At 40.1% G+C, this 23111-nt stretch overlaps 1 protein-coding gene across 1 annotated transcript in view; it reads right to left on the minus strand.

Annotated features, from left to right (window-relative positions):
- Positions 1-23111, minus strand: part of PRMT8 (protein arginine methyltransferase 8) — a 154969-nt gene that overhangs the window by 35335 nt on the left and 96523 nt on the right. Inside the window, exons 5-6 of the mRNA XM_027856464.1 lie at positions 16223-16365; positions 15323-15410 (exon numbers count right to left, since the gene is read on the minus strand). Of these exons, the coding sequence (XP_027712265.1) occupies positions 15323-15410; positions 16223-16365 (231 nt within the window). The remainder of the gene's footprint in view (positions 1-15322; positions 15411-16222; positions 16366-23111) is intronic.

The following is a 23111-nucleotide window of genomic DNA, read 5'->3' on the forward strand; positions in this document are numbered from 1 at the left end:
GGAGGGAAAGGCTCATCAATTAAGGAGGTGTTAACGGTTTGCTTTGCTTCAGTGAGCGCCTGGTTGAGATTAGATTATATAAATTTCTAATGGACCCAATCAGAATAGTTCCATGACTCCCTTCAGCTTTATACAGCATCATGGGACTAGCAGCAGGGGAGACAGATGGTAAAAGCAAGCAAGGCACAGAGTTTGCTAAGGTGTAAGGTTAGGACAAAGAAGCAAGGGATTCCAGAGTAGAGAATACAGTTGAGTGATATTGGTTCACTAAGATGAAGAATAGGTTTAGGGAGAGGTGGAATGATAGAGACTCTGATCAGGACAAGGAATTTCATAGTTCTTGCTTGATCATGGACACTAGTGGGTGATGGTAGAATCAAGGTGGGACCATCCTTCTCTGCAGTTGGGGCAGGTTGGAGGAGGAAGTTGTGAAGATTGGGTAGACTGAGGAACCAGACAGTTGGAGTATTTCAGGGAACATCAACATGTACGTCTAAATTTCCTAACATCAGTGCAGGAGTTGGGGTAGAGAGGAAGATTGTGAGCCAGGGATTGAAAAGGGAAGAAGAATATCTTGGGGTCAGTAGATACTAGCTTCTGGGATCTATTTTTAGATAGTGTGAACCTCAAAGGAGGAGAGGTTGATGAATGATAGCAATAGTGGAACAATCTGAAAACAACAATGGGGAGATGAGATCACTAAGAGAAAGTACATAGAGAAGAAGGGCCCCGGACAGAGTCTTTAGTGCTGTCCATGTGAAAGGTATAGGAGGATAGAAGCAGATCCAGTAAGAGAGACCGAGAAGTTGTCGTGTATGTAGAAAGAGAACCTGGTAAGAACAAATAAAGATGCCAAAGGAGGAGAGGGTATCTGGAAGGAGGGATTGATTGAATCCAAAAAGCTATACAGAGGTCAAATAGGAGAAAGACAGAGAAAATCAAACTCAGAAGTTATGAAGTCAGTGGTAAGCTTGAGAGAGAAGTTTCATTTGATTGGTGGGTCCAGAAGCCAGATTGCAAGAGGTTGGGAAGTGAGTAGTGGGAGGTGAAGAAGTGAAAACAGCAAGCTTAGATGACTTTTTTTGAGTTTGGCAATGAAAGGAAGAAACAATGTAATATGACAGTTTGAAGGAATGATAGGCCCGAGTGAAGGTTATTTTAAGGGTGAAGGAGTCCTGAAATATTTTCAGGCAGCAGATGACAGTGGGTAAAGAACTGGCAGATAAGAAGAAATTGAAGGGAAGAGGGTGTGTGTGTGTGAGGGAGACAGAGACAGAGACAGAGAGATGGAGAGAGACACAGAGAGAGAGAGAGACAGAGAGACAGAGAGAGAGAGAGAGAGAGAGAGAGAGAGAGAGATGGAGAGAGAAGGAATGATTGAAGGGGAAGGTCCCAAAGAAAACAGGAGGGTATGGGGTCAAGGGTATAAGGGTATAAGAGAGCTTGTCCTACACAAGAAGAAACACTTCCATCTGAGGCCAAAACAAAGTAAAGAGAACGGGCATCAATCTAGAGGGGTTTTGAGATGTAAATTAGGAAAGAAAAGAGAGCTCATGGTAAAGTAGGAGGCAAAGTCTTCTCCTTAAAGTGAGGGGGAAGGAAATAGTATAGGGAACTTAAGAAAAGAAGAGGTACAGAAAAGCGATGGAAGGAAATGTAATAGAAAGGATTGCCATGCAACAGTGACAGCCCAGCTTAGATTAGGTAAATGAATTTAGAGTGGACCTATTAGGCATGGTTGTGTGAATTCTTCTCCATCCGCATTCAGCTGTCTTGGTGAGGATGAGTTCTGACAAAGTGTGAGTGGCACTGGCTTCCCTCTTCAGTTAAGGGACTTTTTCTCATGCCTTCCAACATTCTAGGCCAGAAGGAGGAGTAAGCATACATTTTTATCACAAGGGGAAAAGATATGGATCTCATCAATGTATTTTAGCATATTGACTCATCTGACTGTTGAAAACCATTTGAAAAATAGAAGAGGGAAGCCAGAATTTGGTAAGGACTAGGTAAGGATAGTACTGAGTTGGAGGGGGATGAAAAAGTGGGGGATGGTATCAGTAGAATGAGGCTTTCATCTTGACAGATGATAACTTTGAATTTTACAGATTAGAAAATAGAATGTAAAGGCTTATTAGCCACAAGATGGGGGAAGTGTCAATTAACTGGAGGCCCCATTCCCTAGGGTTAGTATCTAGGGGGATGGGACCATCAGATTGTCCTTTCTTCAAACATCAGAGAGATAGGGATAGAGCCAGGAATGAAATTAGGCCAGACATCTGCTTTGGTAAATTAATTCATGAGGTCCCCAGTGGCCTGACTGAACTCAGATTTCATAGAGTTTCTTTGCCTCATCCTAAGATGATAGGAGATGGCTCACACATATAAGGTATCCCACACATAGAGCTTGCATTTGGCTTCTGGTCCAATCTGGTAACTGATATCTTATTTCTGAAAGTTAAAACTAGGGCAGAGCAGTCAGGATTTTGTCCCAGGATACTTACATCTAGGGGAGGCAGGGAACTTCCTCTCTGTACCTGCCTCTTTATGGCTTACTTCTTCACTATGACCTTAATATCTTGTAATTAACTTCTGTCCATCCATTCCTTCCTCATCTTACTGGAACTACTCTCAGAAGTCACTAATGACCACTAGTTCCAATGACCTTTTAAAGTCTTGATTCTCCTTGACCTTTCTGTGACTCAACACTGTGGGCCAATCCCTCCTTCTCTCCTTCTGGATATTCCCTTATCCATAGGATTTTGTAAAACTCATCTATCCTAGTTTTCTTTCTACCTATTGGTCAAAAGGATCAATATCCTTTGGAGGCTCCTGAACTATTTTCCATTTCCTATCTGGGAATGTCTCCTTTGGTTGTGTCATATGCCCTCTATTCTCTTCCCTTTCTATTTTCTCTCTTAGTGATCTTATCAGATCCCATATTGTATATGCATATGACTCCTAAATCTACATATCCAGACCATTTCTTTGTCTTGAGCTCCAATACTGAATCTCCAACTTCCTGCTTGACATCACCACATGGATATCCCAAGGGTATCTCAAACTCAATGTGCCCAGAACAGAACTCATTATCAGATCCAGACCTACTCCCAATTTCCTTATTTCTGTTAAGGGTACCAACATTCTCCTAGTCACCTAGTTTTGCAACTTCAGTCATTCTCAACTCTTTATAATACCTTACTGTCCCTATGGCCAATTAGGTGACATCTTGTCTTTTTTTAATTTTTGAAGACCGTGTCTTCCTATCTCACTCAGGCTAGAAGTACAGGGGCTACCAATGGGTTGATCCCATTCAGAACTTTGCCCTGCTCCATTTTTCACCTGGATCAGTTTGTCCCTTCACAGACAATATGGTGGCAACCTGTTCCCAAAGGCTCATTGTATTAATATCAAATTTAGTGTGGAAATTCACTCAGCACAGTCCATTCCAGTTCAGAACTCACAAGCTCAAGAGACCTTCATGGTAACTAGGATTACAAGCATGGGCCACCATGCCTATCCAGGTGCAAGTCTTACCTGATCTAATTCCTCAATATCTCTTACAGTTCTTCCCTTCTGTCTACTCATACCACAAGCACACTTATTTAGGCCTCATTATCTCCCACCTGGATTATTGCAATAACTTTTTTTATCAATCTCTCTACATTCAACCTTTCCCTTTTCCAATCCATCCTCCACACAGCTGCCAAATTGGCTTGAGTCTGACCATATCATAGCTCAAGAAGCTTCAGTAACTTCACATCATCCTTAACATCAAATATAAACTCCTGTGTTTGGCATTTAAATCCCATCATAATCTTTCCAAGCTGATTAGACATTATTCCACTTCATGATACCAAAATATCCTACTATATTCTATCATATATATTTTCTGTATTCTATATACTACATTCTGTCATTCATCTCTAAGCTTGTCCACAGACTGTCACTAGTACCTGCTATGCATTCCCTTCTCTTCTCTACCTCAAAAAACTTGTAGGTCCCTTCTAGTCTTCTCCCACCATACGCTCCCGAGATACTCTGCAACGCAGAGACACTGGCCTCTTTGCTATACCTCCCACTAGACACTTCTGGCTCCAGGCATCTTCACTGGTGCCCCTCATGCCTAGAATACTCTTCCTCTTCATCTCTGCCTCTTTGGCTTCCCTGGCTTCCTTCAATTTGCAGATAAAATCTCACCATTTATAAAAATCCTTTCCTGATCCCCATTTATGCTGGCTCTTCCCTCTATGGATCCAATCCAATCCAATCAACAATTATTAAGTGCCTATTATGTACCAAGCACTGTGCTAAGCACTGGGGATACAATTAATAAAAAAGAAAGATAGTTTCTTTAAGATAAGTTTCCTTACAATGTAATTAAGGGAGACAACATAAAAAAAGAGGGAAAGCCCCAGCCCCCAGAAGGAACAGATACCATGGGGTATCTTGTCCGCACCACAAGCATCTTGCTTTGTGGAATAGAAAGCAGGCAGGGCAACAGAAGCAGAGTGGAGGGGGTGATTATATTTATGATATTTGTACTAAATATATTTTGTTTGTACATAGTTGTTTGCTTGTCGTTTCCCCTCTTAGACCGTGAACTCCTTGAGAGCACAGACTCTCTTTTGCCTTACCCTCAGTGCTTAGCACAAAGCCTGGTACACAGTAGGCACTTAAAAAATGCTTATTAGCTTATTGGCTAACTACCTGTGTGATCTGAGTTTCAATTTCCTTATCTTTAAAATGAGGATATTGGCTTACATGATATGTAAAATGCCTTTTTGTTCTTGTTGAGTCATTTTTCAGTCCCATTCAGCTCTTCATGACCCCATTCGGGATTTTCTTGACCAAGATGCTGGAGTAGTTTGCCATTTCCCTCTTCAGAACATTTTATAGATGAGGAAACTGAATCAAATAGGGTTAAGTGGTTTCCTCAGGGTCCCACAGCTAGTAAGTGTCTGAGGCCTACATTTGAACTCATGAAAAAGAGTCTTTCTGACTCCAGGCCTGGCACTCTATCCACTGTGCCACCTGGCTGCCCCTTACAGACCTAAATATATTCACTTTTGTAAAACCAAATACAAATTGCAGTCTTGTATTAAAAGCCCTTTACTACTTGTCTCCAATCTATTTTCTTTTTTTTCTTAATTTATTTTGATTTATCAACAATCACTTCTATATGCTTTTGAGTTTAAAATTTTTCTCCTCCTTCCTCCACACCACCCTCACCAAGATGGCACACAATCTTATATAGGCTATACATATACATTCCTATTAAACATATTTTCCCATTAGTGATGTTGTAAGTAAGAATTAGAACCAATAGGAGGAACCACCAGAAAGAGGAAACAAAACTCACCAGAAGAGAAAAAAACTAGCAAATAGTATGCTTCAGTCTGCATTCAAATTCGATAGTTCTTTCTTTGCATGTGGATAGCATTTTCCATCTCCAATCTGTTTTCCAGACTTATCATCTACATTTCATACATTCTTCAGTCAGGCCAGACTCTCCATACCTTTGCATAGGCTGTTCTGCGTACCTGGAATCCAATACCTCCTCACTCTTGTCTCTTGGAATCTCCAGCTTCCTTCAATGCTCAGCCTGTGTTACCTTCTATATGAGGTTTCTTCTGATCCCCAACAAAGTTAACTTGTATGTATTTTAATATACTTATTTATATTCTAGTATGTATATGTGTTGTCTCCTCTGATAGAATGTAGGCTCCTTAAGGGCAGGGACTGATTAATTTTTTTTTTTCATCTTGCCATAGTGTCTCACATGTGGAAGTCACTGACCATCCCTAGCACCTAGCTCTGAACCTGGCACATATTAGACTTCATAAATGCTTGTTGATTGATTAATTGACCTACATAGGGTTTTACACATTAAAACACACTTTCACATTCAAGCATCACAATAACCCAGTGAGGTATGCAGGAGAAATATAATTACCCCTACAGACACAGACATAGTGTCATAGCGGATAGAGAGCTGGCCAGGTCTCAGCTCAAGTGTCTCCTCTGACATATACTGTGTGACATTGAGCTTCTCAGTGTCCCCAGGCAACTCTCCAAGGTTATGAGATTCAGAGAAGGTGCTAATCTACGTTGGGAAATAACCAAGAACCTGTTCCATCCCATCTTATAAATGTGGAGATTGAGGTTCAGACAGATTTTTGAGTTAAAGAACCTGGGCTTAATTCCCAATTCTTCCACTTACTACCTGTGTGATCTTAGGCACATTATTTCACCTTTCTTGCCTCAGTTTTCTCACCTGTCAAATGAGAGGTTGGACAAGATGACCTCTGATGTTCCTTCCAGTTTCTTTCTTCCTTCCTTCGTCCTTTCTTCCTTGCTTCCTTCCTTCCTTTCTTTTTCTTTCTTCCTTCTTTCCTTCCTTTATTTCTTCCTTTGTTCTTTTTCTTCTTCTCTTCCTCCTCCTCCTCTTCCTCCTCCTCCTTTTCTTCTTCTTCCTCCTCCTCCTCCTTCTTCTTCTTCCTCTTCTTCTTCTTCTTCTTCTCTTCCTTCTCATCCTCCTCCTCCTCCTCCCTCTCCTCCTCCTCTTCTTCCTCCTCATCCTTCTCCTTCCTAGTATTTATGTAGCTCCTACTATGTGCCAGGCACTGTGCTAAGCTCTTTACAAACATTTATTCATTTGATCCTCACAATAACCCAGGGAGGTAGGTACTATTATTATCCTTATTTTACATTTGAAGAAACTGAGGCAAACAGAGGTTAAGCAATTTGCCCAAGATCACACTATTTCTAAATATCAGAGGTTAGATTTGAACCCAAGTCTTCCAGACTGCAGATCCAGTGGATAGACCTATCCTAGGTGCCTCTTGATTCTCAAGAAGAAGAAAAAAGCCCAAGGAGATGTGTAACCAACCAACCCTACTGACTCCTTGCCTGGCTTTTACACTCCAACCTTACCTGGAGTTTCCAAGTCTTTTTTTTTTAGGTCTAAATGGACAGAACCAATCATACAGGCATTAGAGGAATCTGAGTTCCCAGAATCCCAGAATTTCTAATACTTCCAGTAGGTATCTGCTTTCAGACCACATAGGGCCCTGGGCCACAACTAGGAAAGAAATGAGGGGAGAGTAAGGCACAAGTTTGTTTATAGTCTGGCACAGGGTATGCCTTGTCAATAGAATTTTTTTAGAAGGGAAGGAAAAGGATGGGGAACAACCAGATGTTTGCAATAGTGGCAAAAGCCTTTGGTGCTCAGCAGGTTGAATGAGACACCATATAGAAAAGAGACTACAGTCCATTGAGCAGGCTGGTTGAGCTGGAGTCAGCTTTATTTTAAAATTGGGGGTGAAGGACAAGAGCAAAGCAGAGGCTGACAGAGGTTCCCAGCCGCCTTGTCTGCTAGGAAGGTCCATTCTCTACACTGGTCAGAAGCAGGAAGACAGTTTGCTATCATAAGGCCCATTTCTCCATGGTTGATATCTTCGTAATACATATGTATATCACTAATTCTCCTAACATCTCTTATTCTCCTCAGATCCCTTTTTGTCCTAATTAGCAGTTTCCCTGTCAGCTCAGCTTCTGAGGAAGGGAACTGAAATGTCTTGTTCTACCATCCCACCCCCTTAATTTAAATTTAAAAAAAAAAACTTTCCTTAGCTGAGTCTTGTGCCCACTGAAATTTGTTTATCAGCCCTCCCTTAACAAATTTAGCAACTTCTGATACAGCCTTACATCACATAAATCTCCACTGATGACAGAAACTAGTTTTTTAAAAAGTTTTTATCTGAATCATCATCTCTTCTGTGATTTCATGTTGACACATAGGTGCAAATCCTAGCCCATGTACACCTCATTCTATGTCACTCTTACTTAGGTCTTTTCACATATCCTCCATAAAGGATCCACCCAACATGCAGAAGACATTCATTTAGGGTTTGGTGTCATAAAGGGAATGCCAGTGCAGCAACCATGTCAGCTTCTTTTTCTTTGCTCTTGGTATGACCTAATGTCCTTTCCAACTGTACATTTCCTACATGTTATTATTATTGTTGGAGGCAATTGGTGTTAAGTGACTTGCCCAGGGTCATGCAGCTAGTAAGTGTCTGAAGCCAGATTTGAACTCAAGTCCTCTTGACTCCAGGGCTGGTGCTCTATCTATTGCATCATCTAGCTGCCCCCTTACATGTTTTTTTTAATGCCATGTCTTGCCTGCAGGTCAATTATTGCAAACATACTACAGCTTGTGTTCACCTATTATGAGTACTTTGTATTCAGAAGTGTGATCGATTCAGTTCATAGTGGCTCAGAAGAGTTAAGTTTTCAGAGTGAGCATTTACAGCAAATCAACAAATAGGTACTTAATATTAAAAAAAACTTACACTTAGGTACTTATACAAAAAATACTTACACTTACTCATACTTTTACTTATGTACTTATGTCAAAAAATACTTATATTTAGGTACTAATATAAAAAATTAGCAAATCTATAAATCAGAGTTTGAGTTATTGTTTTGTTAATTGTCTGGTTGAATAAAATGTTAATAATGTGGAATAAACTTTAAAATGTGTCATGTGTACTTTTTTTTCAGAGAGCCAGTTGTTAAACATTCATTAGTACACCCCTGCTTGTATGGGTCCTTTGCCAATGAATGTTAAATATAATTTTCAATACTTCAAGGATCTTTTATTTCATTTTTGTCTTCATGAGTGGTTGTGGCTAAAAAAAAATCATCTCCTTATAGTCAACCCTCTGGTGATGAACTTTTCTAGACTTGGTTGGGTTGGTTCTTAGAAAACAGACACAGTTGGCAGTCCCACGCTTGAAACTTTGCCAGCTGGGTGGGAGCTGCTGGAGTTTGTGCTTTGCCATCATAGCCTTTGAGAGCCCAAAGTCATCCCCATGCCATGTGGAGGTGTCACAGGAGGACTTGAGTAGAGGTACAATTTCAAAATAGCAGTTAGAGAAAAAACACAACTGGTTTTGTAGCAGAGATCCTGGGATGAGGATACTGTGTGGAAAAGCTAATTCAGGAAAACTCATTTAAATTGGTTTTTATAAGTGATGCAAATGGCAAAAAGAAGAGATTGAATGAGCCACATGGTCCATGACCCTGTGTTGCTACCTAGAAGGTGACAACTTCCTCCTGACTCTGACCTGTCTAAACTGAAGCCAAGCATGACTTCTCTTTTTTATTTTATCTTTTATTTATTTATTTTTTTTTTATGCAATTGGGGTTAAGTGACTTGCCCAGGGTCACACAGCTGTTAAGTGTGAAGTGTTTGGTTTGAGGCCATATTTGAACTCAGGTACTCCTGACTTCAGGGCTGGTGCTCTATCCTCTGTGCCACCTAGCTGCCTCATGACTTCTCTTCACTCATCAACCTATACATGAACTGACTGACATATTGCATTTTAAATACATTGGCAGTTCCCTTTAGCACAATCCTCCCTAATGTGTGAGTAAGATTCAGCTCAGATGTCACTTCCTCGATGAACCTAGATCAGATCACCCTCCATCATCTGATCTCTTAACACTCTGTACTTCTTTTAGGTACTTATATGAATTTCCTATTTATCATGTATCTTGCTTCCTTTGTTTTTTTTTTAAACTTCACAAAATTTTTAATTTAAAAATTACTAATATGGACATGTTTTGCGTAACTATGCTTGTATAACATAATCAGATTACTCACTGACTCAGGGAGCGCAGTGGAGAGGAAAGGGTAGAATTTGGAACTCAAAACTTTAAAAAACAGGATGTCAGAAACTGTTTTTATGTGTAATTGGGGGAAAATAAAATATTTTAAATGGCAAAAAATTTTAATTTATAGAATAAAACAAGCATTTCCATAACAGTATAATTTTGAAAAAGATGATTGCACATGAAACTGCAAATCTATTATGTATGACTTGTTATTCCTTTTAAATATATAGTAAAGGTATATATATATATATATATATATATATAATAAAGATACTTTAATATGTACATTTCTTTTTTTTCACTTTTTTTCCCTTCCCTCCTCACTCTAGAGATGGCTACCATTAGACACAAAGTATATATCTGCTTAGGTGTTGTCTTCCTCCAGCAGATTGTAAGCTCTTTAAGTTGCCTCTTTTTGTGTCCCCAGCACTTAGAACAGTGCCTTGCACATAGTAGGTGCTTAATAAATGGTTATTGATTTTAATTTGTATTATAGTCATTTGTGTCTGCCATATTATTTAGCTCTACCCCATGCTAGATTGTATGCTGCTTGAGGTCTAGGACCCTGCCTGATTTCTCTTTGGATCAATCCTGACCCACACAGCACCTTGCATATAACTGGCATGCTGCAGTATTTATGAACTTAAATGCATTAGATTGAATTTGCCTTGAAACCCATTGGAAGTGATCTATTGCACATTATATGCTCAATGTGGCATGTACTCAGTAAATATTTAATGATGAATGAACAAAGCATCAAAATGATTGTTTTACACAGCATTGTGTCACCTACAACACAAACACCCCCCCCACCCTAAGCCCCAACAATAACTTCTTAGTGAGGTGCAAATATAATTTGCTCTTATATATTGGATCAATGTTTATTCTTCAACTGCTTTTATGTTTTTCTATTTCACTGTCTGTCCTACAGCTAATTATTACCTGTGTGACCTTGGGCAAGTCTCTTTACTTCAATTTTCTGCTCTATAAAATGAGTGAACTGAATTAGAAAAAAATCTTTAAGGTTTTTCTAGTTCTATGATCCTATGAAGTCACTGACCCCAGCAGTTCTCCTGCTCTATATAGTTGCCATTTACCAGGAGGCATCATGCAGTAAAGGGTAAGAATAATGAATCTGGAATCAAAACACCAAGGGTCAAATGGCAGCCCCAACATCTATAAACTATTTAAGAGAGGGCAACCAAAAAGCCTTTCAGTGAGTTCCTCATACCAACTCTGTGAAGCAAGTAGGGTAAGTATCCCCATTTCACAAATGAGGAAATGGAGATTCAGAAAGTTTAACTAATATGCTCGGAGTCATCGAGCTAGTAAATGGCAGAGCTGGGACTCCAACTCAGCTTGGTGGACTCTAAGACCAATCCTTATTTCAGGACATCGAAGTTGTAAATCATTGGACATCAGGCTATTTGTGAGGTGAGGCCAAACTGATACTTAACTCTATCTGATTAAGCATTTCATCCCTGTTTCAGCCCAACTATGACACAGTAAATAGAGAACTGACTTCAGAACTGAGAAGATTTGGGTTCTAGTCTCACCTCTGACACTTAATGACTCTGAATCTGGGAAAGTCACTTGAACTCCGGAGTACCCCCAGAGCGTTCTCTGTGACTGTAAGTTGCAGGGTGGATGCCAATATACATGCATAGAAGAAGTCTCCTCACTCAAGAGTTCCTTGTATCAATGCATTCACTTATCTAGTCCCTACTCCTCAGCCCAGAAGCTAATTTCACTCATCTTACATAGTTCAATTTCAAGAAGTTGAGTTATTTGTCCCAGGGAAATTTTTAGGCAAACCTTATTTTATAATTTTATTCTAAAATTTTTATTCTCTATAGTACACTTCCCAGTATATTAAACAATAAATACCTTAGCCATTAGAACTTACATTTCAGGCCCCAGGAGTGAGACCCAGTACTTCACCCAACACAATGATGCAGAAGAAGACACAGATGATAAGGTAGTGAATAGGCAATCAGACTTTCATCAAAAGAGTTGAAGTAGCACAGGATACCATATCAGGAGTCTGAGATGACCTAGCCTCTCTGATAAAAAGCCGATGGTTTTCAACGCTGGGTTTGTAAAGTGGACACTATCAAATCTCCACAGCAGAAGACAGTGAAAATCAATTAATACCTCCATAAGCATTTATTAAGCACCTACTATATTCCAGGAATTATGTTAGGCATTGGTGATACAAGGCCAAAAATTAAATAGTTTCTGCCCCTAAGGAGCTTAAATTCCATTTGGGGAAATAACACATAAATATATAAATAAACAAACAATATGTATAAAATAATTTTGAGGGGGGATGCACTAGCATCTGGGCAGATAAAGAATGGTGTCACATAGAAGATGGGACCAGAGCTGATTTTTGAAGTGAGAGAAGGATTCTAAGAGACAAGAGTGAGGAGGAAGCTCTGTGCAGGTGTTGCTGGTGGTAGAGCCTGTGCAAAGGCTTGGAGACGAAAGATGGAATGTTGGGTATATACAACAGTAAGAAAGTAAGCCAGTTTGGGAGAAATACATATCATGTAAAATGGTAGTGTGTAGTGAGTCTAGTCTGGAGCCAAACAGTGAAGGATGTTGAATACCAAAAGAGTTTATATTTTATCTAGGAAGCTGCTGATCTAAAGATTGCAGTTGACAAGTGTTAGTTCCACAGAGTCTCTGTCGAGCATCTAACTCGCATACCGTTTCATCAGGGAAGGAATATTGAGCCTGAGAAGACAGAAATACTTATTGCCTTGGCCATATCTGAAGAATTTTGGGAAGCTAAAGACTTTCGCAGGATTTGGTGGTTACTACTAGAAGTTTACAAAAACAACTATGTCTACATCTCCAAATGTCGAAGTCCTATCACCCATGAATAAATGGTTTGGAAGAACCAAAAATAGAAAGGCAAAAAGAGGCAATCTGGCTTGAACCCTCTACCCATATTTGGCAATTTTTAAGGCAAGCAATGAAAGTAAGCCTTTAATCTCATAATTAAAATTGTTCTTACAATTTCTTTATTCTGAATTTAAACACCAGTGAAAGGCCTTTCCATACACAGCAGACTACAAAAAAAAAGAGAATTGTATATGAAACCATGAAATCTCCATTTCACACTGCTCATTCAAGATGTTACTTTCAAAGCTATCCTACTTCTTTGTGTTTCCTTCTGTTCTCTTCTGTGTATTTTTTTAAAAAAGTAAAATTATTCTATTTTTTACACCATTATTGCTGAGTTGGAGTTAGGCATGTGGCCCTTTGGGTTCATACATATAATGTTACCTGGAATGACACCACAAACTTCATTCTCTACCTGATGACATTTGGGCCTATTGATCTGTGCTTTGGAATTTTGGAAGATGGCAAAGTTATGAAGGCTCACTACCAGCATATATCACTTGGTTAAGATATTGGATTAGATTTAAAAGGAGATATCAATTAAGTATACCTCGAAAAGAAAGAAACTAGATATGATGTTAGAATTTACTGTCAGGAATGCTAGCTAGAGTATAGAATCCTATTAAGAAAATTAGTGTCTGGAGAAAACATAAGAAAATGGATTGATGGAGAATTGCTGCCAATAGTTGAGAGACTGGCTTATCTGCTTGCCTATAGAATAGTCCTTGAGAATAGCTGAGTACCTGAAAAAAAAAAAAGATGATCTATCCCAATCGTCTATTGTACACAGGGAAGACAAATTCATTGATAACCAGGAATACAGGACTAAAGGAGAACCAAAGAAGCAAGGTCCATGAAGGGACCATCCACTAGATACAGATGAATAGCCAATGCTTGATGATGGCCCATAGGAAAAGCCTTTTCTGGCCTTGATTGGGCCTGAGAATATGATAAAAAAACTTCTCTAGATGTAGAAGGGACTTCAGAAGTCATTTTGTCCAATCCCCTCATTTTACAGATGAGGAGACTGAGGCTGGGGAAGTTGAATGATAATCTATCTGCAGTGGATTTGAAGACCATAAATGCAGAAGGTCACCACAGAAATGCCAGGTTTATAATGATACTCACTGGTGAGTGCAACCATTCTGATGCTAGGTACTATATATTTGCATGTCACCTATATGTTTTATCTACTGTGTATAACTTTACTATGACACATTATGTGTTTTCTATTTTGATATGACTGCTATGTTGGTCTTTAGTTTGCCCTGTATTTGCACATCTGGTACAATTTGAAGGTATGGTTTTTTATTTTCTACTTGGAGGCAGTCACAATGTCACAGGGGTAAAATAAAGGAAAGCTTTTATTTTCCAATGTCCTGTGCAATATGCACACACCTATCCAATCATTTCATATGAAGCCCCAAACCCAAGAGTTCAACTTGATGGCATAGAATTAAGACTTTGAGTGATTATAGGACATTGTGGCAGTTTTGAGGGGATGTCACAGGGAGGAGATAGAGAAAGAAAGAAGGAGAATGGAATCATGACAGGGGGAAACAAGGGGTCTAGTCATAGGACTGACTGTGGGCAGGTTGGTAACCAAACTATGAGGGGGCAAGTCAGCAGAGCTGTCAAGATATTGCAGCTTTCCCCAGATGAATGTGAGGACCTGGAAAAAAGATGTACTAAAGAAGCAGAGAATGAGAATACCATCATTCAGGGGAATGATTACTGAGAATCTTTCTAGTGTTTGTTTCATTTGCTTTCCTGTTCCAATTAAATGCTTTTACTGATTCTGTGATGTGATTTATCTCGGTTTCTGTTATCACAATAATCACTGAATATTTAGAGCTGAATTAATTAGAAGTCCCTAGTTTCTTACTGTTGTGTTACCAAAAAAAAATATACTCCATAAACTTGACCCCAAGTCCATGACAATACAAAATCATACATTCATTATACATTCAAAAACAATTATTTCCACTACCAGAAAAGGAAGGGTCATTTTAATCAGGCTCTCCCAACCCATAAAGAGCTAACTGACATCAAGATGTTTTAAAGACTAGAAATTACAATGATCACTGTTTTTAAGAATTTTGCAACATTCCAGTTTGATGTCACTGGAATATTACAAACAAAAGCAAGAAATCACTGGTCCAGAGATCTATTGTTAGTGACTATGAGAGCATTTGGGGCCTTCTATCTCCAAGCATTTTTCTGCTGTCTGCTACCAAGTCTGAAGCCCTCATCTGCTCCAATTCATTTTTCATCACATTTGTATCAATTCGTTTACTTATTTGTTCACAGTTATTCATTCATTCACTCACTCACTTATCCTTTTATTTGTTCATTCATTCATTCAAGGTTCATTTATTTAGATTCAGACAATATATGAGTAATGTCCTTTAAGAACTCTTCAATGGTTGCTCATCCATAGTGTTGGGGACAGCAGTTTAAAGAGCCGGAGTCAGAAAGTGTTAAAGATAAATCTCTACTCTATTTCAAATCCCCAGCTAAATCCTGACTAGAAACCAAAGAATGGACACATTAACCCCTGAGCCTGCTAAAATGCTTTTTCTATTAGCAATTCCCAGCGTCAATTAATCCATTCAATCTCAGGGAATGGGCAAGGCCAGTTTCATAGTACCAGAGGCTCTGGCCTGGCCCATCAAAGAAACTCAGTAAGTAGACAACAAAAACCAATACTAGACTGAAAAGGGTTACTTACAGTGAATTTTGAAGTCCTTGTACTGTCTGTCTTCAATTGCTACCATGTACAAAGCTGCCCGGTCTGGAAACATAAGCCCTCCAGGTTTCTGTTGATGAATTGTGGGGAAATGGATCTCGTAATCTATTCACCTGACAAAGACATCACATTTTGAACTGCACATAGAAGAACTAGACAAAGCACCCCCACCGCCAATGCTTCAAGTTTTCCTGGTTTGTGGTGAGGACAGTGATGGCCTCCAGTGGAGCTTTGGGGCAAAGTGTGCACCAGGTGACTGCCACAGGCTGGACAGGCTCCTCTTCCAACTCACCCACCCCACCCCCAAGCACAAAGTTTATCACTTAACTCTTCCTGGAGGACTTTTGGAAGAGGAAACTTTAGAAAGAGTCAGGAGGAGAGAAATGGAAAGATGAAGGGGGATGCAAAAATAAGGCCAAGAGGGAAAAATGGGCCTTTTTCACTAGGAGGAAGCAGAGGTCGAAAGGACTTAATAATGCCCTTCTGGTCCTCTGGATGCTTAATACTCAATTAAGTTAATGCTCAATTAAGTTAATTAAACTTAATGTTTGTTGCCCTGACTTTTATCTGGACCAATTTCAACAAAAGTAGTCAGAGCTAAACATGCAGATGAAGTTTCCAGCTATCAAAATAGTTGCATATTGCACTAGACTTCACAGACAAAGGAGGCGGTGTTATGTCCACCTTCTCTGAAGAAGACCCTCTTCAGGGTTTGGGGGCCAAATGAGGTAACCGCTGAAAATCATTTCTGTCTTGAGGCATCTAGGAAGTCCCAGTGAGCAGAGGCACAAGAGGTTCTAGCCTCACTTTAGTCAAAGGACTGAGGCTCAGCTGGGGGTCAACCAGCAATCCAACAAGGAGGGTGACATGCAGGACACCTACCAGCCACTTGTCCCTGGCGAAGATCACTGTGTTAAGCATTGACTCATAGAAAAGACAATAACCCATCCACTCACTGATGATGATGTCTACCTTTTCCACCGGCAACTCCACCTCTTCCACTTTACCCTTAAATATGGTGATGACTGTTGGGAGAAAAAAAAAGATAAAAAAAATTTTTAAATCCCAGGAAGTTAATTGCAGAAGACCCAGATGCTAAACTATCAGTGTCAGTGTTGAGGCTGGCTCTCCCCAGAAAAGATTCTCTTCTGATTCTTTATGCAGAATGCCCCCAACCCACCTAGATTCAGTTTACTTTGGAGGAACTAACACTTTTTAGATGTGTTGCTTTAGATCGTTGTCACATGTCCCATAAAATTGTAGAAGCTCAGAGCTGGAAGGGACCCCAGAGGCTATCCAGTGCAACCACCACCTGAATATGAATTTCTACTCTAACATACCTGTTGAACACTCATCTAGCTGTACTTATAGATTTCCAAAAAGTAAAAACCTGCTACCTGCTAAGGGAGCGCATTCTCCTTTTGGACAGCTAGAATTGCTAATGGTCTGATAACATGCCTAGACTTGAATGCTTCAGTGATCTCCTCAATGTGAGTACTCCGCTTACAAAAGAACAATCCATCCACGTTTTCTCATTCTGAGCAACTGTTAGCCATGTCCTCCTGTGAATAATATAAAATAAATAAGGAAAGGAAGATGGGACTCAGATTGTAGAGGGTTAGAGCGGAAAGTTGATTCTGTATTTTATTCCAGAGGCAATAGGGTGCTGCTGAAGATCCTTAGGAGTCGGCCAAATATAAGTCTCCACATGGAATGTGGAAGTTTATGTTTATAGACAGTCTAAAAATTCTTTAAAAAAAGTCTGGTCCTCCTTCTTTCTGCCACTTTGCCACTACCACAGCAGAGGACGAAGAAGGTTGTAAAGGCAAAAGAACTATGTTGTTTTTTCTTTGTTTAATGGATTGTGCCAACCTACTGGTGAAGAGTCTCTCTCCTTAGCTTGGCTGGTCCTCAGGAAGCAGGCTTAGTTTGTGGCTAGGATCATATTTGATGCCTTTCCAACATGGCAGAACTTGCAAGGCACCATGCTCTGTTGGTATAGCCTTCTAGACTCTCAGATCAATTCTCTGCTATGATAAATCAGGAGAAAAGTATTTTTATAAAAGCTTAATAAAGTTTCACCCACTGTGGCTTCCTTTAGGATAGAAACCATAGAGAGACACAGACCAATACAGTCCACTTCATTTATGGACTAAGCACACACAGTGTGACATGTATTCAAGCTTTTTGCTTATCATTATCTAACTCCACTCTTACTTATCATTGGATCCTTTCCCTACTTATCCACCCACAGCCAGGAGAGAAAAAAGCAGAGAAGATAAAATGGGGTGTCTCCTCTCATTGAGGTTTGGTAGAAGATTTTCCAGGGACAGGCCACCAAGACTACACTGAAGTTAAGCTCTGGGAAGTTTTGGGGGAACCATTACCATGAGAGGTCAACCTGACCAGACCTCACCAGTAACACTCACAAAGATCGTCCAAATGAGGTTAGGGTAATCCCTAATTAATTTATTATTCTGAACAGAACCAACAAATGTTTATGGGGTTTATCCATTTATTAATTTACCCCCAGAGCTTGTTTGTCTTCTTGTGTGTGTGTAAACACAATTTTTCCAAATTATAATAGCACTTAGAAAAAAAGAATTATGGAGCTTAAGAGCTGGAAGGGGCCGTAAAGATCAAATAATCCACCCCCTCATTTTTTAGATAAGGAAACTGAGAGGGGAAGGGAATGGAAAGCTAGGTCTTCTGACTCCAAGTCCTGAGATGTTTGCGCTAATGTCACACTGATACCCTAAAGGCTACCTATAAAACTCAAAAGAGGGGCAGCTAGGTAGCGCAGTGGATAGAGCACCGGCCCTAGATTCAGGAAGACCTGAGTTCAAATCTGGCCTCAGACACCTAACACTTACTAGCTGTGTGACCCTGGGCAAGTCACTTAACCCCATTGCCTAACCAAAAAAATAAAATAAAATAAAATAAAATAAAGTGTAGAATTGAAGAGGAGAGGGATCTATTAAAAAGAACAAAAACTCAAAAGAGCCAGATGGAGGCACAAGGGTATGGGCTGCCCTGCATTATGTGGTGAACTCCCTTCCTGCCCTTACCTTCCCTCCATGATGCCCAGAACTTGGTATTACACACAATATGCATTCTCCCAGGGCCAGTGCTAGGGATGACTGAATGACCACTCCCACAATTGCCAGGATCACTGTATAGATGGAAACCATTTGCAGCAAACACCACTAATTAGGTTATTTCATCTTTGCAGAAAGATAAAAAGAATCAATCAGCCAAATAAAAGTTCTACTACATGGCACTGTGAAATCATGGATGAAGCACTAGAGTTGGAGTTAAGAAGACCCATGTTCAAATCCTGCCCTTGGCATTTACTGGCTGTGTGACCCTGGGCAAGTCACTTACAACCTTTCTGAGTCTCAGTTTCCTCATGTGTAAAATGGGGATAATAATCCCTGTAGAATATCCCTTACAGAGTTGTGAGGATTGTTTGAGATGCTTTAATGTAGGCCTGTGGGCCAATGTGACCCACAATACTCCCAAGTGAACTAGATTAAAATGTAATTGGAAAATATTTAACAAAATTGATCTAATGCATATGAGGTTCTTTGTAAACCTTACAATGCTATCTAAATGTCAATTATTACCATATCTTGCCAACAATACAGTACATTACAGCATGGTCTTAGAGCTGAGAGCAGAAAATAACTGCAGCATTCTGTTAAACCCTGAGAACCACAGAATTGAAAAACAAAGACCTGTGGTGTGAAGGTGTCAGGGGCAGAAAGCTACTTCTAGTACTTCATTAGGTCCTCTATCTCCCAAATTATTTAGCCATCATCAAAGTGGGTCTTTGGTACTGGTGATTGAATGTGGGACATTAGTGGTAGACTCAGCCCTTGATGGGGTTTGTGAGAGTGAGCCAAGAACTGGGTATTCACTGTTATAGAAAAAGAGGCTGTGAATGAAGGAGGGGAAAGGGGAACATGATGGAGTCAATGAGTGGGAGTCAGGATATGTTACTATGTGACCCCACCGCCCTGTTATGGGATAAGTGCAGGTTGTCCAGCAATGGAACCCAGAGGTAAAAATGCAAGGACCACAACAGTTTATACTGAGCTCCAAATGCAGGGATTTGGCATCTTGAATTATGAGGGTAAGGATAATGAATCCTGGAGGGGAAAAGGAGAATGCTAAGAGAGACCAATGCTTTGCGGTCAGAGATTTTATAAAGCTCTGAGTGCCAGGGTAGAGATATTTGTATTCTTATGCAGAGAAAGAAATGTTTGGGAAGCAATAATGAAAAAATCCCTGCCAAACACATGTCTAAATGCCACAGTTCTGAGCCTCTAGTCACCTCCCCAGGGAAGGGAGGAATGTGGGAAGGGGTGGGTCACAAACAGATATAGAGCTCAGGTGGATCTGAGATTAGTGTGACATCAAATGGCCCATAACATCATCATCACCAGCTCTACCATGGAAGCAGTCAACCTTCCCCTTCCCCGGTCTCCATAAAGGATCTGATGGCTGCAGTAAGGGAGCCAAGGGGAACAGTTGTGGTACTGTCAGCTGGCCATTTGGAAACTGGTGGAGCAGCAGATGAGTCTGGGCCAGAACACAGACTACTTCCCAGGTGGCAGTGCTTCAGGAGAAATGGGAGCCAATGGAAGTGTTTTTCAACAGCCAGGCTAGCCTGCAACCTAGGCATTTAGGAGCTAGTTGGCATAGGCAGACATTCCAGTGTTTTGGAATATGGGCTATGATTGAAAAACAGGAGTCTCTAAGGAAGTAGCAATAGAAATATCTTCAAGGACAAAGGTCACAGATCCTCAGAGTGAAGCCATTTTGAACCAACACACCCCATATTTTCATGAAAGGTCATGGCCCTTTGTTGGCTTGTTGGTATAGGCAATTCTACCTTTACCTCAACAGAAGACCTCCATCACAATTCTCAAATCCACTACATATACCACCACACTAATTCTGATCCTCATTACCTCTGGCGTGGACTATTGCAATAACCTCCTAAATAATTTCCCTGCTTCTGATCTCTTCCCTCTCAGATCCATCCTCCACACAGTTGCCAAAATCACATTCCTTAAACACAAACCTCATCATGGTGTTTCTCTGCTCAAAAATCTTTGGGAGCTCCCCATTGCCTTTAGGATGAAAATAAAATATCCTCAGCCTGGCATTTAAAGCTCTTCATTGTCTTGATCCAACCCAACTTTCCTGACATTTTATATTATTCCAGTAAAAATGCACCTCCCTGCCCCACTCCCAAGCATCTTCTTAACTTCCTGCCTTTTGTCTTGTCCCTGTTCCTCTGTTTGGCATGACACTGCTGTTCCCTGGACTCAGCATTCTGTCTCCTCTCTCTATCCTTAGTCACAAGCTGTTCCCCATGACCAAAATGTTCTCCTTTCTAAATGCCATCTCTTAGAATCCCTAGCTTCCTTCAAAGCTAAGCTCAGATGCCACCTCTTCCTTGAAGTCTTCCTTGATCCCTCCTAGCTCTTAGTGCTTTCCACCTCTCCAAATGATCTCATAGTTATTTAATTATGTGCATGTTGTATCCCTCCAGGAGAATAGAAGTTTCTAGAGGGCAGAGACTGTCATTTTGTTTCCATATCCCCAGTGTCTAGCACAATGCCTTGCATATAGTAGGTATTTAATATATTTATTGAATTATTGAATTATTGAATGACTTGACCAATTATTGAACAGAAACTTGAGTAATGTTCCTTTTGCAGAACACAGGGTGATAAGTCTGACAGGCCCGCCTCTGATTGCCCTATAACAAATTAAAGTCCAATTCTATGTTTTTTGAGAGGATAGAGGTAATCAGTAGTTAAAATGAAATTGGGATTGGAAATGAATATTTTTATATCCTGGGAGGAGGGGAATAAGGGAAGACCTGCATCTGAATTGAAGAGACCCTAGACCAGGTCCATGGACCTGGAGGATTCATAGATAAATTTCAATGGGTCCATGAACTTTGATAGGAAAAAAATTACATTTTTATTTTCACTAGCTTCTAACTGGAACCTAGAATTTTCTTCAATTAAGAATATAAACAACCAGCATTATTCTGAGGAGTCCATAGGCTTTGCTAGTCTGCCAAAGAGAAACATGATACAAAAATGTAGGAAGTCCTGCTCTAGATAGACTTCTATACAAGGAGTAAATGAAAGGATGACTGTGGCTAGTTTGGGGTAGATCCCAGTGACAGTTGGATAAAGAACAAGGTACTAAGGAGGAAGGTTATGTTAGGAAACACTCATCAAGAGTAGTTTGAATTAGAGAAGGGAGCAAGAATGACCCCTACCTGAAAATGAAAGACTGTGGAAGGAATTGAGAACAAAGGAATAGGAACTGAACCTTAGCTGAATAGCAGAGGCAGGTATGAGCATAACTTACTAAAAATAAGTGAAGAACATGAAGGTAGCTGAGGCTCAGAGAAAATAGGATGAAGAATAAAACTAAATAGAGTTAAGGAAGTAAGTATATGTTGCCATGAAAAAAAGAGGCACCCAATGAAGGTGATGATATGAGAAAACTTTCACCCAAACTGAACCGTCATTTGAACATCATAAGATTCACTGGCAGGGGGGAAATGAGGAGGAGTCAAATCAAATCAACAATTTATTAAGTGGTTCCTATGTTCCAGGCTAGGGATGCAAAGAAAGGCAAAGACAGTCCCTGCTTTCAAGGTGCTCCCATTATGATGGCGGAAAGAACATGTAAACAATTAGTACACCCAAGTGTAAACTGGAAGGTGGTAAGAGTTCTGTCCAGCACCCCTGAGGTGGCACTCTCCACCCTACCTCCCTATGGGAAAAGGGGAGAGTAACAGGGTCATACTATTAAACTTTGGAGATGACCAATTTGAAAGCAAATAGCTGTTAGAGAAAGACATTAGAGAAATTAGACATTAAAAAAGACATTAGAGAGCTGTTAGAGAAAGAATCTGTAGCTTTTTGAAGCTCTTTGTTATGTTAGCCATTCCCTAGGTTATTTCCAAAGTGAGACTATGTACCCTTGATTCAAGTGATCACTTGTCAGACATGAATGTAAAATGGCCACCCCAAGTGCCTGTGATGATGTGAAAGTAGAGTATTAAATGGTATGGACAACCAGAATTGTGAATGAGAATAGCAATAAGAGTAATTGAGTCAGTGAAAATGAGTCACAGGGTGTTCAGGTGTGGAGACCCAATGGTACAGGTGGGAGAAACCTGACAAGTTGTATGTGGGCAAGAGTGAGGGTGGTATAGTTCAAACCCTGGCAGTTTGAGCCCCTAGAGTAGGGGGTTCCGAATTTTCATTTGAGACAACATGAAGAGAGAATAGGTTCTAGGCAGGAGAAGTAGGCTGGTATGCCTGGCCTGCACTTCAAACTGAAACCTACTCTCATTCATAATTCCATTCAATGATCTGATTTCAACATATTCCATCTCAAACATTCAGGGCTCAGTTCTTCTGTAGTCATATCCGACACATAATCACAGCATCAAAGAGACTTTTTGATGTATGTCCTAAATAGGCTGAGAAATATCGAACATAACATCAGCTTTGGTTCCAGTAACCTCCCAAGTGACAATATCTGTATTTGGGAACCAATAATGAAAGAAGCCACACAGATGTTAGATATTTGAATGACACAATTCTTAGCCCCGTATGGCCTCTGCACAGGAAGAAAGAATGCCTAGGGGGCAAGGGAAGTGTTTTATACAGGTGAATCTAAATTCATATTTAATTGAGACCAATGTGAGCAGATCCATAAACTCATT

Source organism: Vombatus ursinus, unplaced genomic scaffold (assembly GCF_900497805.2).
Source record: "Vombatus ursinus unplaced genomic scaffold, bare-nosed wombat genome assembly UNPS02011431.1, whole genome shotgun sequence".
NCBI lineage: Eukaryota > Metazoa > Chordata > Mammalia > Diprotodontia > Vombatidae > Vombatus > Vombatus ursinus.